Here is a 25,967-nt window from a genome sequence, read left to right on the forward strand (position 1 = left end):
TTCTCGTGTACATAATGCTTAGATCGGTGCTTCTTGCAGCCTCACCGCGGAAACAAACAAAGCATCTAACTTTTCTTTTAAATACCGATAAGACGCAGTTAGTCTGTGATCATTATCGTTGTGTCTTTGGTAGTATCATACCTGTCACTGTGCTGCACGGGAATGCACGTCCTGTGTGTGTTGCCTGCTGTTGTGATCCCTCCTCATGTGTGTGCACCTTGAGTATAACAGCATGGAGTCTGGATTGTTAAAGCATATCTAAATTGACTCGAGTTTCCTTTTTTTTTTTGGAGTGTTAATAGTCTTGTGTGTGTTTCTAACAGATTGACAGATTGATCTAGTTGGTACTGATGGATGTAAAGTACATGTCGATGACGCATCATTTATGCTGAATGGTGCAATGTAATGTGAAGGTTTTGAACGTTGGCTCATTCGTCAAATGGGCAGGTTAGAGGGGGGAGGGGGGGGGGGGGGGTTGCTGTGCAGGGTTGGCGGTTTCTGTCCTTATTCAGGGACCTAATAAAACCAATATATCTGAGGGATTTTGCAGTATTTCTGCTCTACTCTGGTTGCGCTGCCTTGTTCCCTCTAGGCCACAGCTCTGTTCCCTTTCCTCGGTGATGTACTGTATCTCCATGGGCCAGAGACAAGGTGTTCTAACCTACAGCAAACGTGTTGAACTCGGTATGCTTTCAAGTTTTGCTTTCAAATAGTTTTGTTTCCAGAGGCATCCTGACCTGATTCACTGCAGCAACTGCTGCATTTCGATCGGTCAGGCGGACTTTGCAGTCCATTTAAAGCTGTAAGACTACCGGGAATGTATCTGCAGTGACATGGTGGGAGTAATTGGCATGATTCATAGGCCCATGTTGAGATCTCATTATAACAATTTGAACTTCAGAGAGATGGGGGAACAGACGATAAAGTCTGCTTCTTCCTATTCTCTTTTTCTTTTTATCAAGGTCAGGAGACATAAATTGGCTATATTTCTTGTGTAACCATTCTTTTTCTGATGATTTGCCTTTATGCTCTTGGCATGCTTTTTGCTTTTAGATCTGCCTCCAAAGTGCCGGCGAATGACCAGAAGGATCGGCCACTAAGCACCATGAGTGAGGCCTCCAACTACACGGGCGGCTTGGACTACGCCGCAAACCCCAGTAACCCAGCAGAAAGAGTGAGTGACAGAGTTCAGTTTGGGAAATAATGGAAAACCAGTCTAGAAGTTTAAAAGTTCACTTTGCCATTTACTCATTCATACTGTGTTTCTAGCCATCAAGACCTTCCAATAAAATCCACAACTTTGGGAAGAGATCCAACTCCATCCGGAGGAATCCCAGTGCCCCGGTGATCAAGAGAAACTGGCTTTATAAACAGGTGAGCGATTTTGTCGGACTTCAAGGAAAACATAACAATGAATCATATAATGTGATGAGAAGCAGAACCGGTAACTTGGCATCATGCTCAGCGGTGTGTCGGTCTGTCACGACTAAATTGTCTTAACAGCTATTGGATGGATGGCCATGACATCTGGTAAATACATTGATGTTTTGCATTTTTTACATAAAATAATAATCAAACATAAAGTCACAAGAACACTGCAACCTATTGAAAACACAGCAAAAGACAAAATAACTAATTATAATTCAAAAATAATGTAACAGTCGTGCATTTCTTGGGTCTATCTAATAGTTGTTGTGTATGTGATATGCATATTTGTTCTGGTTCATTTGTAATGTGATATTTAGAAACATATTTTATATCCTATTTTTGGAAAGTCCATGAATTAAGCTTAGAACATCTTGTGAATGGAAACTCTGTGTTTATACGACGTTCCTCCTTTACACACAGAACAATGGTAAGAGTTGCAGCAACAGTATTAAGCACAAAGGAAGCTTTTCGATGTCTTACAGGGTGCGAGCAGTTCTTTGTCCAGTGTCTCTGCTCAGCCAGTCGTCCAGCGCGGGCGCTGTTTAAATACCAATCCCTCATCACAGCTCCCTGGTTACTCACAGGAGGGTGAAGAGAGGGTGCTTGAGGCAGCTCTTTGCCAGACAGGAATCTCTCATGCTTCCTAAGTGGAAGACTCATTTACTTTTGATTGCAGCCTCCCGGCGCAGTTTTGTGAACACACGATGGCTTCCTTTGGTACAGCTGCCAGCTGCTGTTTCTTTGGGGACCTCAATCAGGGTGACGTAGATCAAGCAGAAGACTCACAAATCTGCTACCCTGAATAAAGGCTGGATTTGCACTTTTATTTCCCCGCCTCATTGAGACTTGGAAGCTATTGAAGCCCTTGGCTGAGGAAAAGCTGTGCAGCCCTTCAGCTGATCCACTGGGAGAGCAAAATGCCACAGTGATTGATGTGATGGTGAACGCCTCGTTTTTCTTTTTCCCGCCTGAACGGAGCACGATCTGACAGAACTTCTGACAAAGTGTATTCATGAACACATCGTAAAATGAGTGGTTAGGACCTTGATTGAACAGAGGGAAGGTGATGAATTAATGGACGCAGGAGGTTTGAATCTCTCCGTTGCATTTCTGATGTGCCTCCATCATGGACTCGCTGAGCAGCATCTGGTCTTGCGACTTTTTGATACTAATGTGTTAAACATGCTGGTTCGTGGAAGTGAATTTCCATTTAAAGTAAACTGCAGCCCACATGCCGTTTGACCATAATGACAGAGTCGTGGAGGGCCCTCCCCCTGCTTTTGTCTCCGGGTGGAATCCACGATTAAGGACTCTGCTCAAGTTTTCCAATAAAGCGAACGGGGGAGTTAATACCCTCTTCCTCACCCTTCATCCTTTTCAAGCCGCAGCCTGAAAACCTTTGATCACAGCATTGCGATACCAAAGAACATTTTAAGCAGAGGAGATTTATTTCTGTTGCCCATTGAACAACATACTTCTTCTTTAAAAGGGAACGCTGTTTATTTGGTTGCATTTCTACACACACGGCGGAGTACTCTTCTCTATTACGTTTATTTCATGACAGAAATCAAATGAAGTACCCATTACTCCATCTCGGGCCAATATCGAACTTCTGAGTGGCAGAAATGTTGTTTCCACACTGTCTCCATTAATGAATCTATGTACGTACAAGATACAAAAAGGAGTCCAAGGAGGCCTTTTAGACCCCGGTGTGCAGAAAGACCAAACAGGAAGTGATATCTGGTTTGTAGATGACCTATTAATGAGTTGGAGGCATCGGATTATAACACATAATTCAAACAAATGAGGTTTCAGTCTTTTTGAATGTACTATTCATCTGTAACTATATAACTATAAGCAGGCCGGCAGTTCAACAATTTAACTAATTAAATCCAAGAAGGGTTAGCCAGTGGATCACAGCAAGTACTTTTCCACAGTCAGTAACTGTTCCCTGTTGCTCTGGTGTGTTTTCAGGACAGCACGGGGATGAAGCTGTGGAAGAAGAGGTGGTTCGTGCTGTCTGATCTGTGCCTCTTCTACTACAGAGGTGAGTCCCGTCTTCATGTTGCATTAGTGCTGCACTCATTACAACAACACTGTTCTTCCATTAGTAGTTCTCAGGGCTGATGTGACCTTCAGAGCCATAATAAATGTTAATAATATCTGGATCCGAGGGCCCCGTGGTGAGCAGCCTGACAGGACCACCCAAGGAGACGTATTCATTGAAATGCCTCTCCTGTCATCTGAGTTGCCGTTTGAGTGATCATTATATCCCCCGAAGCACAGCCAGGGCTTTAAATAAAGCTCGGATGCGGCCATATTGTTTATAGAGAAAGCATAGCAGGAAATGGGATTTCACGCTAAGGTTAAGTCATGAAAGAAGGTTCCAGAGATGATGCTGTTTCGATACAGTGGTTGCAAACTGGCGTAGTTGTTAGATTCAGTCACATTAAACTACATTTATCTTGCTAACATTTAACGATCCTCTTATAATTCCACATTGAAGGGACCAGTGCTATACTATCACTGTCATCATCCTTCTGAATATGTGTGGTATTTACATAGCTCTGTAATTGAGTGAAGACAACCTATTAACAAACATGTCTTTTTATACTGAAGCAGAAACTTGAATGAATTTCTATTTCATGATGGGCTTATTGAGGGAATCCCAGTCCAGTTTAAACAAATTCCATTTAGTTACTAAAATGTGTCTGTCCTTACAAACCCTCCTCTTTAACAAAACAAGTTTTAGATGTGATCTTTTTTTATACGATGCTGTTGACTGGGCATCCTGGCGTCTCTCACGCAGCACTAATGTTCACGTCCAATATTGACACAGCTGTGTCCAGCAGAACATTAGAGAGCGTGCCTACAGAAAAGAAAAGAAGTGAATCCTTTGGCTCAATGTAAAGTAATTGCAGTCAAAGTCTACTGTCCGGCTGCTGCTATAGGGAGAATAGAAGTCCACATGATGCGGATACAGTCATCGTTTGTGCTGATCAGGATGACATCTAGTCTGTGTTATTTCTGGTGTCTGCCAGGCCTGTCGCCTTCTTTCTGCCCACTGGCTGATAAAAGCCACAGACAGCAGCGGACCCAAAGGATAAAGCCCAAAGGCTTTATCCAGACGGACATGTAGAGAAATCCACCCATCAGCAGAGAGTAGGCAGAGAGGTCGTGAACTGCGCCGCCCCTCAACTAAGCTCAACCGCTATCTGCTGTAGATATCAGACTGTTATTGTGAGCTTAGGATCCCCACCGTGCAGAGACACAGAGAGCGGGTAAATAAATACATGTGGGGCTAGTGGGCTGCAGGTGATGCTGGCGAACCAATCGATCCTTCAGACTTCAGCAATGGGCTCCAATGCCCCGCAGCGCAAACTTACTGTAACTAGCAGAGGTTGACCAGAGTTCAGATACCACCTATCCCCCAAAATATGACTCACCGTTCATCCCAGTTACGACCAGTTTGTGTCAGGAGACTTTTAACATCCCCAGTCAACACACACACACACACACACACACCAATCAGACAAAGCAAATGCACGTTTTGGGACGGCAGCTGTCACTTCGCTGATATATTTTGTTTTTCCTGCACTGTTTTTGGGTTTGCAATGCAGATTGCTTAGAACAAATTAGGAGGTTAAGCAATTCTCTGCTTAAAACCCGGGACTCAATCTAATCCCCCCCGTGGAGAGCGCTCCATTGTTAATGTGGAGCCCTGTCTGCTAACTTAACGAGGATTAGAGCGGCCGAGCTGCATAGGACATTGAATCAATGCTCATCTTTTCCACTGATTGGACACTGCTCATCTGACCAACACACGCCTCTTTTTAGATTTCATCTCGCTTTCCACTTGGTTTGTCTTCTGGCCCTTTTTTTATGTTTACAAAAATGAGTGTTCCACATAAGATTTTAGTGCAATATCATGGAGAAATGGAAGCTGACTGATGCATTGCGTTGTTTTTTCCTCTGCAGATGAAAAGGAGGAGGGGATACTCGGCAGCATCCTCCTGCCGAGCTTCCGTGTGTCCATGCTGTCTGTGGACGACCACATTAACAGGAAATATGCCTTCAAGGTCAGTGCATGTTTTCATTCCTCTCAAACTTTGTAAGACTGCACATTTTATGCACATGGACATTAAGAGAAAAAGTACATCAATACAATTAGATGATGAAGGTACAAACCTCACAAGAAGTTCTTTTGATCACTGCTATACCGTTAGAAAGTTAGAAAACAGTGTTTTCTTCACCATATATAGCAGTTCTAGGATACCTCTGCTTCAAACGTGTTTTGTGTTTTCTTAAAGTTACTCTGTGGAACGTTTAACTGGTTTTGATACAGTCTCAAATGAATACTGATGCCTCTGTGTGACCTACATGAGTAAAAGAGACCACCAGCCAGGAGATTGGCTATTTCTATGTAGTTATTCTTAATGCTTGTCAGCGGTGCCACCGGGTCAGATTTAGATGAAATTATGCAGGTTCACCAGAAACTCCTTCAGCTTGGACTCTAGCCGGGCCTCCAGCAGCGACCGGCTGCCGTGGGCTGAAGAACCAGAACCAGAACCAGGACTGAGGGGTTCAGACCGTCAGACCCGGTTCTGGTTTGTTGACACAAAATTTAAGTTCCTTGTAGTAACTTTTCAGAAATAATTTCCAATTGACTGAGAGTGAAGTACTGCAAGTCATTTTTCAAAACTTCAGCTGCACTCTGCTCGATGCAAGAAAGCAAAGAAAACACTTGCCAGTTGACTGGGAAACCCCAAGTTGCAGGGCAACAGGCATATTTAATGGGATCTCAGTGGTGTGTACACTATTTGACTGTGGGTCCTTCATAAACCCGAAGAGACAACAAAGTTATCCTGCCAAGTACAGCCAAACGCAGACGCCCAGGAGTCTGCTCAAGGTCTCTCCAACCACACAGCCCACTCCTTTTCCAACTTCGACTCTGAGAGAGAGAGAGAGAGAGGGAGAGAGGGAGTGTTGGGGTAAAGAGAGAAACACGAGAGCAGCCCATGACCTCTTCAGTTTACAGTGATTTGCTCAGGAATGGGCTGATATTTTTCATTTCAAACTTTTCCTGACTCTTAAGCGGCCATGTCATTAAAGGTTCCTTATTTCCCAAGATAATGCTCATGTAATTGGAGCACTGACTGTTTTTCAGACATTGGTAAACAGGATATTGAGGTTGTTCACTAAACATTCTGTTTTTCTCTCTCTGTGTCTGGCTTTAACAATATATTGGTTTGTTCACTGCAAGGGAACAGAGCAACTAAGGAACAATGCGTCTGCCATACAATGAACTGCATGGTAAGTCCTACAGTATTGTGGCACATTTACTCCCCTAATCCAGTGGTGTGCAGGACACTCCAGTTACTCATTGTTTGATTTACCCACAGCCAGGAGTATTTCACAAACCATCACATTTTTCATCACTATTTGTTGAAAGAAATGACGTGCATTCAAGTGATTGTCGCCTCACAAAGGGCCTCAGCTGCTCTACATAATTCCTATTGAGTGATAAACTGACATAAAAGCAAACGTGAGTCACCAGTAAGGGTTAAAGTTGACTTGATGCTCTTCTCTTCTCTCTTTCAGGTAACTTTCTCTGTGTGTCACTTTTCCTGTCCACTGTCACAACAGGCAACGCATCCCAACATGCGGACGTACTATTTCTGCTCCGACACCGCCAAAGAGATGGAGGCGTGGATGAAAGTAATGACGGATGCTGCACTTTTGCATTCAGAGCCAGTCAAAAGGTTTGTAAAAGGATCACTACTGTAGTCATGTTCTACAGAGAGCCTGTAGATTAACAGTAGGTTGTTTCTCTTCTGAATGGAGAAAAAGACATTTGAAATATGGCATTTGGATTGACTTAGTTCCTTGGTTTGATTCTCAATCCAGATTTTTTCTTTTTCTTGCATTTGTGCTGGAAGCAAGTGCTTTTAAATCCCTCTGCTAAGCCTGTTACGTTCTTAAGCAACAGTTCACCACCCGGTTCTGACATTTCTGGACTGTCTTTAACTCTTTTTACAGAGTAACGTACACACGAATGCCATGTGGGCGTACAGTCCCTGTGAACGCATGGTGCCGGTTGATCTGGGGATGTTGTGCACAAGCTGCGCTGGCTGATGAGGATCAGTGACTCATCAGGATAGGGTTTTTTTCTCTTTTTTTTTTTTTTTAAACTGTGTTAAATGTCTGTCATTTGGCAGCCCGCCTGTCTAATGCCCTCCTTTTACATGGGTGAGCAGAGGCGTAGTGGTGGAGTGCTTTGTAATTACACAGACCAGTCGTGCCTGAAATTCACTGAATAGCAAAAGGACAGTGAGATCCTGTTATAAGACAATGTCTATCTAGACTAAAGGCTATTCTGATTATAAAGTATCTAGTGTATTGTATTCTATGGACAGGATTATCATATCTTTTCATTTTAATGTGGTCTAAAAGAACAAGGCATGGCAGCCCAAACCCTTATCTGTTAAAGACCTTTGCCTTTAAGTGTTTCTACAATCTCTTCAAAATCTCTTCTAAAGTACGAGTAAATGCACACGAACCTTTCTTTGGACCAAATGTGTGCTCTACTGGTGTGGTGGAGCCGCAGATGGCTGGGGAAGACATTACGTGACTAGTGCTGCTATTTAAAAGTGTGGAAAGTCTGAAGGAAAGCCTTTCCTACTCCCCTCCTATTGCTAGCCCAGTGAGCCGTGCTGCTCAGGGGAATTTGCCAAACTTTGAAGCCGTGACCTTGAGTCAGTCTAAGGCCAAGGAGTAGTGGTGTCGATTACCTCCGGAGACCTCCCCAAGGAGCACAGAGCTGTATATAGGCCTTCTAGAGAGGAGGCGAGAGGAAGCTGCAAATGGAGCACCGGAGTCTGAGCAGCACCTTCGTGACGTGCCCCAGAAGAGGCAAACGTTTTATTGGAGATATCTGATTTCCTTTCACACGCCTGACCTCCTCCGGCAGCTGGAAGAAACATTGTGCACCTCCACCCCGGTTCAGAGCTGCCCCCATTAGCAGGGTTCACAAAGGCAATGCATTAGGTCTTCCCATTGAATCTAATGTAGTAATCCTCTTTCCATCTCTGCACAGGTGATGTCATGTGTCTTGATTGCCTTGAGCTAATACCGGGTCTTAGATGTTTCTCGTTATAAGGCCTCCTCTTTGTCTTTATCAGGTTGGACAGGCTAAAAGTGGAGCAGTGTGGACCGCAGGAGATCAATCACGTGGCCAACCACAGGCCTCCCCTCACACAGCCCGAAATCCAGAACAATCAACTGAACCGCGAGGCCGACCGCGAGCGCGCTGCGGCGGACGAAGAGAGAAAGCAGCAAGACGCCGAGCGCTACGGCTTCCAGAAGGAGGGGGCGGAGCGCGAGCGCCCGCTCACCAAGATCAACAGCATCAAACTGCAGCCGGCCCAGGCGGCAGCCGTCAAGGGTAACCTCGCCTCGCCGCAGACTCCCACGGAAACGGACGGCTCCCTCCGCGGCCCCCAGGTCAATGGATCCGGAGAGCATTGTCCACCTGATGGGAGCGCAGTCCCACCTCAGCAAAGTCCCCCTCATGAGCCAGACCGCACCCTGAGCAGGACCAGCTCCATGCAGCAACTGGAGCAGTGGGTCCGTAGTCAGAGAGGGCGTAACCAGGATGATGACACCAGGAGGTTTGGCTTGATTATATGATAAACCAAAAAAAAACACCTTGTTGTGTAAATGTTTTCATTATGTGATCTTAAACTATTTGTGCTGCAAGAGGAGAAAATATGTCAGCACATGTTTTTTAGGTTATTGCACAAGAGTCGAATCTTGTCCTACTTCGCCAACGCAAAAGAGAACTTGGCTGAATTTATCGAGAACTGCTGATTCGACCTCATCTTGAGACGGGAGGGGTTCTCCTTCAGCATCTGAGTGAACACGTGCAGTACATGTGCAGACCAAAGCTTCTTAGTCCTATTTCTCTCAAAAGCTGGTTTGTTTAAAGCCAGAGGATTCACACGCTCCTCATCATGATTTAAACGCTTCTATACTCCGCTGTTAAGTGTACTAGTAAGTAGAACTGGGGATCAACAATAGCTGGGCAGAGCCGGTAGCCACAGTTACTGGCTGCCAGCGGGCCTGCTGTGAGAGTCCCATTTTTAATTGGTTGGGATTAATCTTTCTCTCTCACTGCGTCTGTCTGCCCGTCTGTCAGTGTGTCTGTCTCTCCATCTGTTTATCGTCACCTGGCTTGCGCTCTGGTTTGACACAGTCTTTGCCTCTTTGCCTCCATTCACTCCTTGAGTAATAAAAAAATACTCTCTTTGAGCAAAGCATGAATTTATAAAGATCCTAGCTCCTTGTTTCTGTAGTGGTCCTCTGTGATAAGAGTGTAAACTCTACCGTCTCTGTTTGTCACTACATCCTCTCCAGAATAATGCTTATTTTCCATGTAGTTCAATGCTACTGACTTTAACAGACGGTTTAGTCTGAACAGGAAGCTCTCTCTGACGGATGCCCGGACTTTGAACTCGCTGTGGAAGTGGAGCTTTTCAAAGCTTTGTTATCACTGGAAAGGGATCATTTGTTATCAAAGTATTTTTTTTTTTTTTTAAAGGCAAAGTCAAAACCTTTTACTGATTTGCTGTATCATAACATGACAATGCTTTGATGAGGGAGAAAACTAGCAAGTTATAATTGGGTGTTTTTGTTTTGTGTTATTTAAGATTTAAAAAATCAGAGAAATGAAAGTCTAATCGACTACAAACAAACAACTTTGTCTCTACTTTCAACCTATTATTAATGACACAAAATCCAATTTTAGGAAAATAAATACATCAAATAATAAAGTAGTTGAAGACTTATTCATCATTTCCTAATAACAATATATAGCTATGAAAGTAGATAATGCATCTCTGCTACTTATGTGTAAATATTAATCGTTTGTAAATGCTACGACTAAATTGTTTTCCTTTCACCGAACACTGTTGTATGTTCCCCCCCCCCCCCAGCATCACGTCATACCAGACGCTGCCCAGAAACATGCCAAGCCACCGGGTGCCATACATGCCTCACTATGGCGACGGTTACTGCAGCATGCCCAGGAATAGCATGGCACAGAGGGACAGCATCTGCAGCATGTCGCCGTCGCTGTACGACCAGGCCCTGGGTCCCTCTCCGGTGGACAAGCGCCGCTCCATACGCGACGACACCATGTGGCAGCTGTTCGAGTGGCAGCAGAGGCAGGGCTACACCCAGCCGCCGGGGCTCTACAGCAACATGGCCAGTCCCAAAACCATGATCAACCTGTCGGATCACGCCGCACCGAGCCACTCCATCCCCCCCTCGCCCTCCCACGGCTCCCTGGCCATGTACGGGGGCTACTCTCCGATGCGATCCTACAACATGAGCAGTGCTCGTTCAGAGGTGTCCTCTCCCGTCTACCGAGGAGACATGAGCATCGACAGACGGCACAGGCCACAACTCAACAAGGTCAGTTAAGGCACACGTACAAATGTCTTCATCACTTCATGTAGTGCTGTGTTGTGCAGAGTGTGGAGCATGCTGCCAACAGTTTCCATTTACTTCAGAAATAGTCCTTTGAAAAGCTGTTGACAGCATGTACTGTACTTTGGATAATCGGTTCTTGGAAAAGAAACGTTGCTTATTAAGTTTTTATTTACGTCATCTTCGTTGTATTAGTGGTGACAGGATCTCAATATTTTTGGCAAATAAAACAGAGTATAAATGGCTAAACACCACTAAGGATATGTACAAGTACATGGTTGTTAATGACAATTTAAAGCACATCCACATTTGAACCTGTTTTAAATGTCCTGCAGTATGCCTACCAGCCTGACAGGAGGTCCATGCCTGCAGGGATCCCGGTCCAGACTATCACTGCCCAGTCTCTCCAAGGCAAAACGGTACGTTCGTATCCATGTTGTCCTCTTCTGTGTCCATCACCGTCCTCTAACTGAATTTCTGTAATACACCACCCAGGGATTTCACGCTTGAATAAGTGTGTAGCTCACTCGGTTATTCATTTGGGTTTAATTGGACTTCTTTGACAGACAAGGCTATTTTTAGAACACCACCTACCGTCCCTCTTTCCCTCTCTCCCTCTTTCTGTCCTTTATTTCCTTCCAAGAAGACATCGTGACAGAATCTTTAGAGACAGATTGAGGCAGAACTCCGATGTATGTTCCAAGTGGTCGGATTTCGGGTATGCTCTCACTTCAGGAGCTCCTTTTGACTCTCTTCACATCAGCCTGAGACTTAAAAACCCCGTCGCTCACAACTTTCTAAGCCAGATCAGGAATTTATGTCAAAGCCGTGCGCAGTGCTCTGTCCTCATGGAGCGGGTAAAGTGTGAACTGGATTCTGTAATACATGCTAAACGGCTCCTCTGTCTTGAGTGGACGTGTTGAATTTGCATGCTGCTGACAGCAATTGCACCTTGGATAATCTCACGGCCCTGAGCTGCATGAAAAGCTAGATACAGCAACTATTCACCTATTGGGAGCGTGACATGTCTAAATCTCCTGTCCTGGTGTGTTCTCTCCTTTCCTCTCCTACTCCCTTTGCGGTGTGTCCCTGTTTTATTGTGGCTGTATTTCCCTCCCTCCCTCCCTCCCTCCTTTCCTCGCAGCCTGAGGAACTGACTCTGCTGCTGATAAAGCTGCGGCGGCAGCAGGCAGAGCTAAACAGTATCCGGGAGCACACTGTAGCACAGCTTATGCAACTAAACGTGGATGGAGACAACCCAAAGGTCAGGCCCCCAGAGACGCTCCTGCAGGCTTGTGTGTTAGCGTGTGGTGTGTATGCCATCTTTAACCACTTCCATCATCCATCTCGATCCAGAGGAATTTTTTTTTGTTCTTCACACCTGGCTGATTTAAGGAGAAAAGGCGCTACAGTAGGCATTTTCTTTGGCTTGAAGTTATCTCTTCATCATATTTAGGGATCAGCTAATTTCAACTTTTCGCAAAACATGTGAAAGTATCTTATTTCACAACCAGCATTCAACTTCATATATTCATCGGATCATTACATTTGATCCATTTCAAATTGAGCCAGCAGTTGATTGAGTCATTTCACTTCTCTAAATGGTCCACGCAGATGTTAGCCGGAAATGAAAACTTAAGCCATTTGGTGATCTGAGCTCAAATAGTGACCGGCTAAGGAGGTTAAGGCCACTGGCGTACGTAAATGTTAATTCCGAGTCTCCTCTAAGACAGAGTACAGACTTGACAGTTTCCTGATGCGGGTCAAAGGATGCTTGGGTATGAGGGAGCCAAAGATTGTAGCCCTACCTGATGGAGTTTAGTAGGTTCAGTATCAAGATACTCACATCCAGTTGAAGTGTTATTTCACCCTCAGCTTAATGTTTTCTTTGTGTTTCCCTACATCGTGTCAGTACATGGCCGCACAATTTGGTCATTAAGGAGCTCTAGTCTTTCCCATAGTGCCCTCACTCTGTTACTTTAAATAGTACACCTGCTACCTGATTCCTTCACCTTGACTTGTCCTGCCTTCCTTTTCTGTCCGTTCATATTTGGGCACACTGTACATGACGTGTGTGTGTGTGTGTGTGTGTGTGTGTGAGCGAGAGAAAGAGAGCGTCAGAGAAAGACTGCGTCGTCCTTTTCTTGGGTCTCACTCTCTTGTTACATTTTATTTCCTCTGCTTTTTGCTGCTGACGTTAGAACGACATTCTCTCCCATCACCTCCAAAGGAACCTCATGTATTTGGACAATCAGGTGGGGTAATGCATGACTGCATGGCCCTGTCTCCTGTCATGAACCCAAGTGATCATTTAATGCTTTGCTATTGTTGTATTAAACAGTGCAGTCTGCTGAAAAAAGCCTTTTGATTTCCTGTTCGATGCCCTGTTAACTCTTATTTAATGTTCTCCTACACAGCATGGACCGATGCCACATACCACAGCATTTATGGCCTAAGCTAGATCCTAGATTCATGCATTCATTAGTCCGAACCCCAAACTCATAGTGAGCTTTATTATCTGGACATCACTCTATTCTGTAGATCTAGAGATGTCAACATATGCAGCACATATCGAGATTTGTGTATCATGTCATTGAACTGTTACTGTGTCTGCTGTTATTTTATAGCTCTGAAGTGCTTTGAGAGTTTGAGTGATATAGCATACAGAGGCACAAGACCACACTTCTGATAATAAAAATAGAGATGATGAAGCCATATTTCAATGTGCTTGCCTCAGATTTGTGTAACCGCTGAGGATTACGTAATGTTTGCTCCTCACTCTGAAAGTGTTTACCATCTACTGCCACGTAAGCGTTTTACAGCTTTGCATTACAATGTGTTGTTTGTGAGCGTCTCTTCCTGCTTCTCGTTGCTGCACCCATCCCTGTTTGAGAGAGAGAGAGAGAGAGAGAGAGAGAGAGGTGTTGTCTCTGAAGTGAAGCGCTGCTCTAAACTGACACTTGCTGTATCGCTCCTCTCCACACTGGACTAGATGAAGGAAAATGAGCCTTTAATCGTCATGACTCACTCTTTGATTGAGAACTCTGCCCCGAGGCCTCAACTTTACCAGCAAGTAAGGCCAGCCGAAGGCTTTGCTCCGCCTCCTCCTCACCAGTCGCTGTTGTTATTTTGGTCTGTTTTGCAATGCTCCTCCTCCTTCGGTGTCCTCATGGCATCCTGAGACTGGTCTCCCTGTATTGTCTGTATCGCCAGCACCTCCTCATCCATCGCTTCTGACTGTTCTCTTGTCGCGAGAAGTCATCCCGATATAGGCATGACTCGTCAAAGAGTAGTGAGATGTGTTTACGTCACCGTCTTTATGAAGTTTGTGTGTGGGAGCTGAATATAGTTTACTGTACAAGTTGCTACATGTTTAGAAAACACTCGGCGACTCCCTCAATCAGTTAGAGAGCAAAGCCTCCAGTCTCTACTCGTCTTGATTTAACCATTGAAGGTTGGTGTGGGATGTTTTCATAACCGCTTGCAGAAAGCTTTCCTTCTCATTAGACGAGCCGCCTGGATTTGGCGGAGGGACTCTTAATTAGTGTTACTTAGTTCTGTGTTGTCAGACATGTCCCTTCTAAGTCCAGCGCATTACCAAATACTATATCTTAGAATACCATCCCAGTATCTTAAAACAAATATCCACACCAAAGTTCTACACTGTTTACAGTTAATTTGGAGTCTACAACTGCTGTTATAATTAGTTTTTTGTTAGGATTAAGCGGTCTAAAACTGAGTATACAGTATCCGCTGTGTACCTATATAGTCAGTGGTAGATGAAGACAGATGTTTTCTAGGTGAATGTTCTCTGTCCGCATCACTTCCCTCTCACCCCCCCTCTTGTTGTTCTGCTGGTGGAAAGGTCAACAAGGGCCGGCTTGCGTGTGTGACGATGGCTATGACATCACTTTGCCACTTTTGGGACCGCCTCTCGCGGTCTAAAAGTGCTGCCGAAGACCCCCCATCCCACCCATACTATTGCCATACTGGTCCGGCAACAGCTGCATTCCCACCTGTTCAGCCAGAAGTCTGTCTCCCTCCTCCCCCTCTTCCTCCTCCATGTCACTCGAAATCCACACCACAGCACAGTGAACCCCCCCCCCCCCCCCCCCCCCCCGCGCTGTGGGAGAGTCTGCATGTTTCTGTGTGGAATGCCATGTGGATCTCGGGTCCCACCTGCTTTAACTGTACTGTGTGGTCCAGCTGAGGAGAAAGGTGTCAACAGAAATGTGTGTGAGAGAGTGCAGGTGTGAGTGTGGAGCACTGTTGTGCGGTGGAGTCTGGACACTTTTGGACAGTGAGTCATTGTTGTCGTTGTTTTGACTCTGTAGACCAGCGCATTGGATATGAAGTGTGATATTGTCTCTGAAGTTAAAGTGCATACAGTTAGTTTTAAGGCTTTTTGTTTAGTGCAGCGTAATGAATCGAAACACACTGTATGACAAAAGAGACAATCATTTCTGGGATCTGAAATGCGACTAGAAGCAAAAAGCCCCCAAAAAAGGGGGAAGCTGGCTGTTCAGGCCTGGCAGAGCATCTGAGGGAAAATACAAAGTGTCAGCTGATGACTGTAGTTTGTAGACTAGCCAGTCATTGACCTTCTATTAAATATGATTACTTAATTTGTGCGTGTTATTCTTTTAATTAATCTGGGCTCCCACCAGTTTTTGTGGCCCAATAAAGATGTGAATGAAAGCTGAAAGTTGGCACTTTGACCTTTTTACAGTTATTAATATCCAATGTGAGTACAAACACAGAACAACACAGAAATGTCTCACTGTCCTAATATTTATGGACGGCACATTTATTGATGATAGATTCAGAAGAGTGGACGAATGATGAAGCATTATGTGAAGAATGGGTTTTCTGGAAACGTGGGATCCAATGCAGTTGAAATAATTTCCCATTAGAGCACTGTGACTTTGTTTTAGATGAGTGGTATTAATACGTTTTTAAACTTGTGTAGAAGTAACTGCAATGCAGTCTGCCATTGAATTGCCTTTGTCTGTACTTTAGCCTGAACATTACTAAAGTACGTTCAAAAGTCCTCCGAATATCAGTGGTCATGTCGTTATTCTGGGACTATCTTTACGTATTACTGCACATAATGCAACACACACGCACTAAGCTGACCACAGCTACCCAACAGGCACAATCTGCTGGAGAAAACACAGTTAGTGGATGCAGCTTATGCGCTGACTCTAGAGTTTAGTAAGCAAGATTTGTTTAACGTGCCCTCCCCTTTTGCATTTGCAATAAAACCACTGCGTTGTGCTGATGGAGGCAAAGAACTGTGGGTAGTCATCCGAGAGGAGGCCGTGTTTAGACTGGCTGCTCTCCCGCTGTTGGTTTGTTAACTCGGATCGTCTGATTCAGTAGAAATATGAGTTTCCACTCGAGGACAAAATCCTGCGGCTCCGTGAGAGAGCCCTCGTCATGACACTGCATTAGATCTCCAGATTCTAATGTGTATGCGCGTGTTTGGTGTCTCCGGCTAACGTTTGTGTCTGTCCTCACAGCTGAGTCCAGAAGACTACAGGGATCACGCCTATCCCCGTGTGCCAGAGGAAGTGGACATTGATGTAAGTGCAGTGTCGCGCTCTCACACGATGATGCTCCATTCCACTACATCGTACGCGATGGGTCACGAGTCTCTGCTTTTTTCTCTACAGACCAAACTTAGCAGGTTGTGTGAGCAGGACAAAGTGGTGAGGACACAGGAGGACAAACTTCAGCAGCTGTACAGAGAGAAGGTGACTAACCACTGCACATCTGTCATCATTACGGTCTTACTAAACACTGTTTAATACACAACAAAATATAGTACACAGTTTACACTCTGTTTAGACTATAGGAAAAGCTTATGAGAGAAACAAAAGTCTATTATATTTGTTATAGTGTGTGTTTATAGCCTAGCTACTGTCGTCAACTTGCAAGACTCGTCTGGCTTGCAAGGGTTTCACAGATTACCGTTTCTGACTGTCCGCTGTCAGCAGACTGTGGTTGCTGTGCAGCTTTGATGCATACAGACACACATACCAAGTTAGAAGTACACACTGCAACAACAGCAATGCACTGTTTATTCACCATATCTAACTCGACATTGGAGTCACTTATGCAAGCAGAGATGTCTTGCATAAATGTGTTTATTTGTGGAAATAAAGTGTGAAAGGTAGCATAATCTGTAGGCTATTTGGAGTTACCTCCATGCCCATAAAAAACAACAAAATAACCATAACGTACTCAAATTAAGTTATTATGTGATTGGCTTATTAATTGATTTGACAGACCATAAATGGAAAGTTGTGGTTATGAATTCATGAATGAAGTAATTGCTCAAGTAGGGATACCAAACAATATCTGGTTCAAGGTCCTCCAATTAGTTTTGCTTATTTTTATTTTTCACTCCGAAAACAGCGGTGATGGGCATTTTTCTTATTTTCATAAACAGCAATCACTTGATAACAAAAATGAAACGCAGTTACGGGCAGACATACCTTTTTTTTTCTTTATTTTAACTTTGCTAGAAGTGAGGGAGCTAAAAGCAGGGAGCACGGGCCAGAGAAGGGAGCGGCTTCAACCGTCCCGTATGACTAAAGTTTTCTGATTGTGATGCCGTGTGTTCCCTCAGCACACCCTGGAGACGGCGCTGCTTTCAGCCAGCCAGGAGATAGAGATGGGCTCTGATCACCCTGCTGCCATGCAGAGTGTTATCCAGCAGAGAGACTTGCTGCAGAGCGGCCTGCTCGGCACCTGCAGAGAGCTCTCCAGAATTGCAGCTGTGAGTCACACTCGCGTGCACTAATGCTGGACACTGAAGCTCTCGTTCTACCGCAGTGATAGGAAGATTACAGTTTTTGCCTGCTTTTTTTTTTTTTTTTTTTTTTTTTGTCATTCACAAAGTGTGTCTCTGTCAAACCAGGAGTTGGAGCTGTCATGGAGGGAGTACGAGCAGCTGGAAGGAGATGTGACTCTGGCTAAGAACAACCTCCTGGAACAGCTTGAAGCACTGGGAAGCCCTCAGGTAGGATCATCCTTGAGACTGAAGCTGCGCTGCTTTAATCTGTGCTGTCTAAAACTGGCATGGCATAATAGTCAGACCTCGGTTACGGAACATAAACTGCAAAGCTTTAAAATAATTAAAAAAATGCTTAATTTGTGGCAGATTCCCTTGAACACCTAGTCATCCTTTTTGCAGACATTCTCTTTGACTTTCGGGGAAAAGCGAAGGAGATTTCTGTGCTCCAGTGCCCTTAGCTGCAGCGTGAGCGATCAAAGCAACGTAGTCAGTGATTGATGACTGCAGCGATGATGGAGCAGGTCTTAATTAAGTCTGTCTTTTATCTTATCCTTCATCACGGGACGAGTGTGAAGACAGAGAGAAACTGTTCTAACGGCTATTCCTGGTTGAGCTAATTCAGAGTAGAGAAGTCCGAGGACACAGCAGGGAGCCTGGACATCCTCTTCTTAAGTGCCCTGCCATCAGTGAGGAGATAATTACACATCACTCTCTCTTGCTCTTCTGCTTTCCCCTTTGTTCAGAACGCCGAGTTAATCTTCAGGTAATAACTGCTGGTGTGTGTGTGTGTGTGTGTGTGTTTGGTGTGCACACTCAGACGGAGCCTCCCAGCCAGCAGCACGTCCGCATCCAGAAAGAACTTTGGAGGATTCAAGATGTGATGGAGGCCCTCAATAAACATAAAGCCGAGAGAATTGCTGATAGTATGAGCTTGTATGGGCCCAAGAGCAACTTCAGCCAACACAACAATGAGGTGAGGCACCACCACTAACGGACATGTTCATGTAATTCTGCACTGAAACAATGAGGCATTTAATCAGACAGGCTGTACGTCATTTATGAAGCACACATTTGCTTCCAGCATATTTGTTTCTTTTCTCTTTTCTCATATTTTGGCTATCTTTGGGTTTCGGACACCATCGTAAGGAAAGTTTCTCATATTTTATTGACTAAACAATTAATCTATTAATTGTGAACAAGTGAATCGATCATGAAGATAATCTGTAGTTGAAGCCCTACAGCTGTACACAATGACCAGCTTTAGCTGAGCGATGGACCTGCTCATGCTGCTGGTGTCGGTCCCCCTGTGACAGCTTGTGGAGCTCTCTCTCTCTCTCTCTCTCTCTCCCGCTCTCTCTCTCTCTCTCTGGCTAAATCAGCTGCTTTTGCCCATCTTGTGGGCCAGAACTGCTCTGTACCAGATGGTGGTTGCCCTGAGCGTGCGTGGTGGGCGCCATGTGTCACTTTTGCTTCCTGTCCTGTCATGCACTGTACAATCCTTCAGGAGGACGACTCCGTACCCCCACGGCCACCCCTCCCTCAGTCCTATGAGCCCGACCCCCCCACCGTGCCCCCTATGCCCTCTCATGCTGGCGTGCGCCCTCCATCGCTCCACAGGCCGGAGGACAGGAAGGCCAGTCACAGGAATGGCACGCACAGTGTAAGCTTGTTGACTCGTCGACCTCCCTGGCTGAGCCCGCCCTCATCTGTGTCATCACACGTCATTGCTCGCTGTGATGGGTCTCACTTTCATTTTGACGGACATTTCATGTCTTTTTGATTTTTTTATCCCTTTATTTACTTGATGCCATACTTCCATTATCTTATATTTTCAGTTCATTGGATGAAGCCTCACTTGTGTGTCTTTTTGTTTCTCTTTTTAATTGAATTGCCTTCTTGTTTTCCTTTTCTGTGTGTTGAAAAGTAGCAATTTTGTTTGTTTTGCTGTATTCTGTCCATGTTTGACTGTTTGACTGCTGCCTACTTTTTCATTTGGCTGTAAAGTGGTGTGTCATACTCAAAACAACATGGAGAGTTTTTCTTCAAGCTGTATACATTTATGTTTTTAAGATTGCCAAGAGATGTCTGTTTGCCACCGTCTCTGAATTCATTCTGTAAGAAAAAATGTCAATTATTGTCAAATGTTTGATATCTTACTTTGGAGCCAAACTCTCCATGACTATAAATCAATCACGTCTATAGATCAATGTGTGTGTGTGTGTTGAGCTTGTTCTCTCTCATCTGCAGGGCCCAGACTACCGGCTGTATAAGAGTGAGCCAGAGCTCACCACAGTGGCTGAAGTGGATGAGAGCAATGGAGAGGACCGATCTGAATACCCGTCTGACAGAGAACACTCTGGAACCAAAGGTACGTTACGCCGAGCAATATGATGCCAGTTTATGGTAACTCTAGAGTTAGATTATGCATTTGGTTGGCACTAACACAAACTCGACTGCCTGATGAAATAATGAATGTGTGACCTGATGAACTTGTTTCTAGCACAGACATCACTTTGACACAGAGCATGAATAGAAGGTTCGGCTGCTCTCTAAATCATTGAGCTAGCTCAGTGTACCACAAAGTAGATCTCACGACAACCAGTATTTGGCACACTGGATTTCATTTACACTGCTCAGGTTTGTGTCTCAGTGCCGGGGCAACTTATTTATACAATTAACTCGACTTAATTCAGACCTTATGTCCCTGTACATTATCTGTGAAGAGGTGGTTTAGAAAAGAGCAAATTGGCCTAAATTTGGTGAAACAGCTTACACAGCGCAATGCTGAAGTTAAATGATTACACTCCAGCTCCTCACTTGTTTCACACTGCCACACAATCAATAGGAGCAACTTGCCGATGCTGCTGGAAATACTGTAGTTGTGGGTAGAGTGTACTTGATGCCAGATTTTACAGTCAAGGTCTCACCAATACACGGACGATTTTATCCGATAGACGAAGAAAATATGAATTGCTAAACTGATGAGGAGATGATCATGCTTTTTAGTACAGGCTTATGACTTTTCGTAATATTGTAATTAAATATGGTATACTATTCAGTGAATTGCTACGGATGTGTTGTCATTGAACCAGGTCTTGTCTTTCCCCTGCTAGGGATGTCCTACCCAGTTGGCATTGTCCCACCCAGGACCAGATCTCCAGTGCCTGAGTCCTCCTCCATAGCGTCTTATGTTACCTTGAGGAAGAGCAGGAGGCCAGACCTCAGGACGGTGAGTCTAATGGTAAATGTGATAAACCTATTCTTCTGTGTGGCAAACCATCTTTGTCTCTAAGCAGTAGAAAATCAATAATAATAATGATGATGATTGCTTTTTGCTCTCGTGTTCTTTTCTCGTCACTGTAAACCTCGTGTGGTCACAGCAAACTGGCCACCACTCGAATTGCATTTACTTCCCACTTACTTGGTGGTTCTGGTTATTAAGCCGTTGGTTGAACGTTAACATGTGGCAGTCATCACGTGACCCGGGTGTGACTCATGCTCCTAATACCAGGCCGTCGTGAAATAGATGCCAAGCTTGGTTTATACAGTTTCCAGCCTCCAACACGATCAACTTAAATATACTAACCGTGTCATTAGTGCACCACACTGTAGGGTGTGTCTGTATGTGTTTGTGTTTGGGGAAAAAAATGATGGACATATAGAATAAATGAACCTACGTGAACTTGTCAGCTGAGCACACATGCAGAACTGTGGTCTTCCCTGTGGGCCACATAGCCTATAGTTGTAAAAGAGTGCGTCACAGGCCTTTAGAGTTCAGCTCGGGCCCCGCAGGACACGAGCCTCTTGGACAATCTGGACAGTGGAAGCTGCGTCCTCGGGCGCTGGACTGAATCCAGATCTGCCAACTCCCTCATGGCATTGCATAAACCTGAAACTTCTCCTCAGTTCACTTCACATCATCAGCTGTACTGCTCCGGCATTAATAGGCCCCAGCCTCCGTGAGTGCACCCATGTGTGCACAGCAGCCAGTCAGGTTTCGGTTCTAAGAGCGTGAACAGTAAAGAGCCGTTTCACTTTTCATTACTGTGGTTATTATGTCAGTCCTGACTACTTTGTTTTTTTTCCAGTACGTGCAGTATTGCCAGAGAAGATGTGATTTGGTCACATTGAGACTGTTTTCTAACAGTAGCTAGTAAACTCTGCAAAGACCGCTTCATTATGAGATCTGACCCAACCGCACTATGACGCCACTTAGCTACACACCCAAACTGTGGCTCTGTGTCGTAAAAACGTAGCAGTAGTGACATTTTGTCCTCCTAGCATGCTACAGTGTTAACTTTTATGTATGTGTGTGTGTTGTTTGTGTTTCTCTGTCCCTTCTCCTGTCTGCGTGTCTGTGGTCGTCCTCTCTGGCCAGCAGGAGCGCCCTCGCAGCGCGGTGGAGCAGCAGCTGTGCGCTACGGAAAGCGGGCGGCCCAGGATGAGCGTGGAGGAGCAGCTGGACAGAATCCGCCGCCACCAGCAGGGCGCCCTCAGGGAGAAAAAGAAAGGTCTCCACATCCGGGGCGGCAGCCAGGAGAACACGCCCTCTCGCAGTCACTCCTTTACGAAGGAAAACCACTTTCGCATGCAGGTATTGGGGGACTGCTGACTTAAGTTCTGAGCAGGCTGATATCAAATCCTGCAATTCATGTCATGTGAACCATCCCTCTGCATTTTTGTCCCTTCTAGTCCCAAACGAGGCGCAGAGAAGAGGGGATGTGCAGTGACATTCAAATGCTGGAGGCCTCACTCCGGCAGCAGGAGGTGGTGAGGGACCAGGAGACGCCCGCCGAGGAGATCGCCCGTCTCAAAGAAGCCTCGCTGGATGACCACTTAAATATGGACCGACAGGTGACTCATCACACTGAGAGGGCTAATATTATCACACGCAAATTATTTAGCAAATCACTTCAAGTAGTGTGGATTTGATTCTCAATACCACTACTCTGTTTTTTTTTTAGTGGAATAATTAAAGAAGCATACCCAAGTAAAAAGAAGCATACCCAAGTAAAAACACAAAGTTGCAAAACATTGTAGGCAGGAATTATCCCAGAGGCATGTGCATGAGACTATAAATACTCCTTATACTATAAATCTCTTCACAGGCTGCCTCTAAGCCACACACTTGATTTTAAGTTACTTCTTGTGTCTTTACGAGAGGTCACGCCCTTTTCTCTGGATTACATCAATAGAATTCCCAACTGATCTCCGCACGCTGCAGAATGTCTCACGTTAAGTGTTTCTCGCTCGAGGACAAATCCTGCGGTGACGCTCCATTGAGTTTGTACACAGCCAAATGAGAACGTGGAACAGGCTCCCTGTACTGATGATAACGATGACGATCATCTGTTATTTGTTCATAAATGTTCTGTGCGCATCAATTTCAGATTTCTATCTGCATTTTTTTCAGCTTGTGGAGTCTTTCTTTTACTGGTGAAGCATGTAATATCCCATTCATTTGTATGAAGAGTGCAATGTGAAGTGTTTGTGTTTCCTCAGCTTTCTGTGCCTGACAAAGTGCTGATTCCTGAGCGCTATGTGGAGTCGGACCCCGAGGAGGCTCTGAGCCCTGAGCAGGAGGCGGATAAGCAGAGGAAAGTTGATCGCATCAAAGCCCTCATAGCCAAAAACAGGTACACGAGTCATCGTGATCTTTCTGTAGAAGGAACTTTTGATTTAACAAGGACACGGTTGCTCAGACCGCTGATGTTAGGTATGGATTCTTTGGACAAAGAGGCTACCTTTGCAGGTGAGCGCTGGTATTTCGGGTAAGTGAGGGGTCACAGCATCACAATAGACGCCTGCTCTTCCCATGCAGATCAGTGCCTCGGATGTTCAGAAATGCCCTCATCTCTGAGCCACTGTGACATTTCATTCTGAATGTCAGCCCTCTTGAATTGATTTCTAGCTCCTCTGTCCCGAGGTACTTGTGTTTGTTCTGAAACTATGTTTTACAGATGAAGCTGTATACTGCTTATTACATAGACCATTTCCTATGTGTATTTGTTCTCCCAGCATGCAGAATGTGCTGCCCCTAAGCCCCGAGGAGGAGACTGAAGTGGAGGTTACCGTGCAGGAGAAAGAGAAGATGATTAATATCTCCTACGAGCTGGCAGCAGAGGCCTCCAAACGCAGCAAGCTGGTAGCAGGTACGTCTCTGGAGGGAAGAGGGAGGGGATCAAACGAGGCATGTGGTGAAACAAAAGCTTGTGTTCATTGTGGTTCATCAAACTGCTTCCATTGTCTTTGTGTTCAGTCATTTATCATTGTAGTCTCCGTAGTGTCTTCATTAGTTTCATTGACTTCAGTGATTATTTTCTGTGTTGTTTGGCTGTTTAGCTGCAGATGCGATGTGTCTTTGTTATTTTGTGTTTGCCTGCGTGTGTTGGACATCTCGCTCTGTTTCATTCCAGTGAAAAGCCTGTCGCCCTCTTCCTCACCCCTTCCACAGCCTCCTAACACACCCCCTCAACTCACCGATGGGTCTCACTTCATGTGTGTGTAGTAGCACCAGTAAGGGCCTTCATCAAACTGTTTTGTCCATACTCACAATGCTAAAGTGTTTTTAACCGTTGTCTCGATGTCATAATGAAGGGATGGACAGGAAGTTATGTAAAAGTATGAGGGGGGGGGGGGGCGTTGTGATGTGTTTGTATGAGGTACAGTATGAGTGTAACACCTTCATGAAGGGGTCAACCAAACCTGAATATTATCGGCATGATAGAAGTTGACTTTAGGCAGTTGTTTTAGCTCGCTGAGTGTATAGGGGAACTATGTCACGTATCCCTTGTCTGGTATTCTCTTTGGAGCATAATTTAATCTTTAAAACAGTCTCACATTCTCTCTCTCTCTCTACAGCACAGGCTCTGGCCTCAGTGAGAACCTACACATGAAGGAAACAGCAGAGGAGGTGTGAAGATGCCCCTGAAGACTTCCCCCGAGGGCATAAGCACAAGGCCGCAGCCTACAGAGAGTGTAACTGCCGACTCTGGGTTATTAACCTCTGACTTCTGTATGCTCACTGTGACGTCTTAAGCTCTTATGCCACCAACAACACGTTCCCTGTGACATTTCTCTGTTCATTCAGCTCGCCACAGAATTCAGCTTGATACTGTTATTGTTGCAGTTCCATTTATTTTAGTTTTTGCAAGGTTTTTAAGGTTATTTTCATTATTTATATGGTTTTATGAGGTTGTTGTTTGAATGTGGGCCAACATTGGTCTATATATGTATATATATGAGGCTAATAGACTGAGCTCTGTTGTTAGCTTAAGGGTCTTGCAACAAAATGTTTTGGCCACATTTTCCATTCACGTTTCACCATCTGTCCTAAAACATATGTTCACATCATTTTACATTTACCAGATGATTTTAGTCTTTTACGAGTCGCTCAGTTTGTTTTTGCAGACATCGGTCATTAACTAAACATTCATATTTATCCTTTATTGTAAAGAACATTTGTCGATGGGAAAGAGGAGTTTATAAGCGATGTAGATCCCTCCATTATAGTGAAAGGAGGAGCCACTTTATTGCTGCAGACCAAGATTATTTGTAATTTTTCCTGTTTCTGGGTTGTAATTATTTAAAAATGGGATCTTCTGTAGTCCCCGTCGCATTGTTGCCGACACATATGTGAATGTTTCAGTCACTCTATACTGTCTTCTTTTTGTATTGCCGAGAGATATATTTAAACTGAGAGAAGGAAAAAAAAAAAGTTTGGTTCTATTTTATGAAATGTTAGTTTGAAGACTTGGAACTAAAGGAAAAAAAAAAAGATTAGCACATGTAAAAAAAGCAATAACAAAGAAACTGCTTGTGGATCCAGGATTGTGTGTGTACAAAGTGTAAGTATCAGAGGTTTACTGTGTATATAATGTACATGGTACAGCAGGATGGGGGGGTGTATCCAACATATGGTTACATACTAAATTTGATTTGCAATTGTTCATATCCCATCTGTTTTATATCATGTGAAATAAATGTTGCTGTTCTTAACAAGAGGTTGGCTTTTGTTCTTCACCACCTTTGTAGCCAGCGGTAGTGGACAAGCTGAGAATAAAGCTCACTCGTGTTCATCAGCTCAGGGTCAGCTACTGGAACACTTGTACAGCAAAATAGTATGCTAACATAACTCAGGACTGAACGCATTTAACACAGGGTATTTCATATTGCACGTCTTAAAAATTACGTTTTATGCGTCAATAGTGGGCTTATAATTTAAATGATCAGTATCATCGGATATAAT

At 44.6% G+C, this 25,967-nt stretch overlaps 1 protein-coding gene across 1 annotated transcript; it reads left to right on the forward strand.

Moving 5' to 3' along the window:
* Positions 1-1,067: 1,067 nt before the first annotated feature.
* Positions 1,068-25,900, forward strand: LOC142947615 (pleckstrin homology domain-containing family A member 5-like). Its single transcript, XM_076089299.1, has 20 exons — positions 1,068-1,174; positions 1,270-1,374; positions 3,403-3,475; positions 5,407-5,507; positions 7,075-7,190; positions 8,610-9,098; positions 10,422-10,902; positions 11,253-11,336; positions 16,440-16,502; positions 16,593-16,673; positions 17,552-17,701; positions 17,843-17,944; positions 18,537-18,692; positions 19,967-20,087; positions 20,833-20,960; positions 22,101-22,313; positions 22,412-22,573; positions 23,222-23,355; positions 23,738-23,871; positions 24,581-25,900. The coding sequence occupies exons 1-20, from the start codon at positions 1,106-1,108 to the stop codon at positions 24,613-24,615; spliced, it is 2,997 nt and encodes a 998-aa protein (XP_075945414.1). The 5' UTR covers positions 1,068-1,105; the 3' UTR covers positions 24,616-25,900.
* The last annotated feature ends 67 nt before the right edge of the window (positions 25,901-25,967 follow it).

This window comes from Anarhichas minor, unplaced genomic scaffold (assembly GCF_050575085.1).
Source record: "Anarhichas minor isolate MPS153535 unplaced genomic scaffold, ASM5057508v1 ptg000011l, whole genome shotgun sequence".
In the NCBI taxonomy this organism is placed as follows: domain Eukaryota; kingdom Metazoa; phylum Chordata; class Actinopteri; order Perciformes; family Anarhichadidae; genus Anarhichas; species Anarhichas minor.

Bases quoted from the DNA above. Each gene is read 5' to 3' on its own strand.
- LOC142947615 (XM_076089299.1), top strand. From the start codon at position 1,106: ATGAGTGAGGCCTCCAACTACACGGGCGGCTTGGACTACGCCGCAAAC. The intron at 3,476-5,406 runs GTGAGTCCCGTC...TTTCCTCTGCAG, and splicing joins GTGCCTCTTCTACTACAGAG to ATGAAAAGGAGGAGGGGATA. The intron at 16,503-16,592 runs GTAAGTGCAGTG...TTTTCTCTACAG, and splicing joins CAGAGGAAGTGGACATTGAT to ACCAAACTTAGCAGGTTGTG.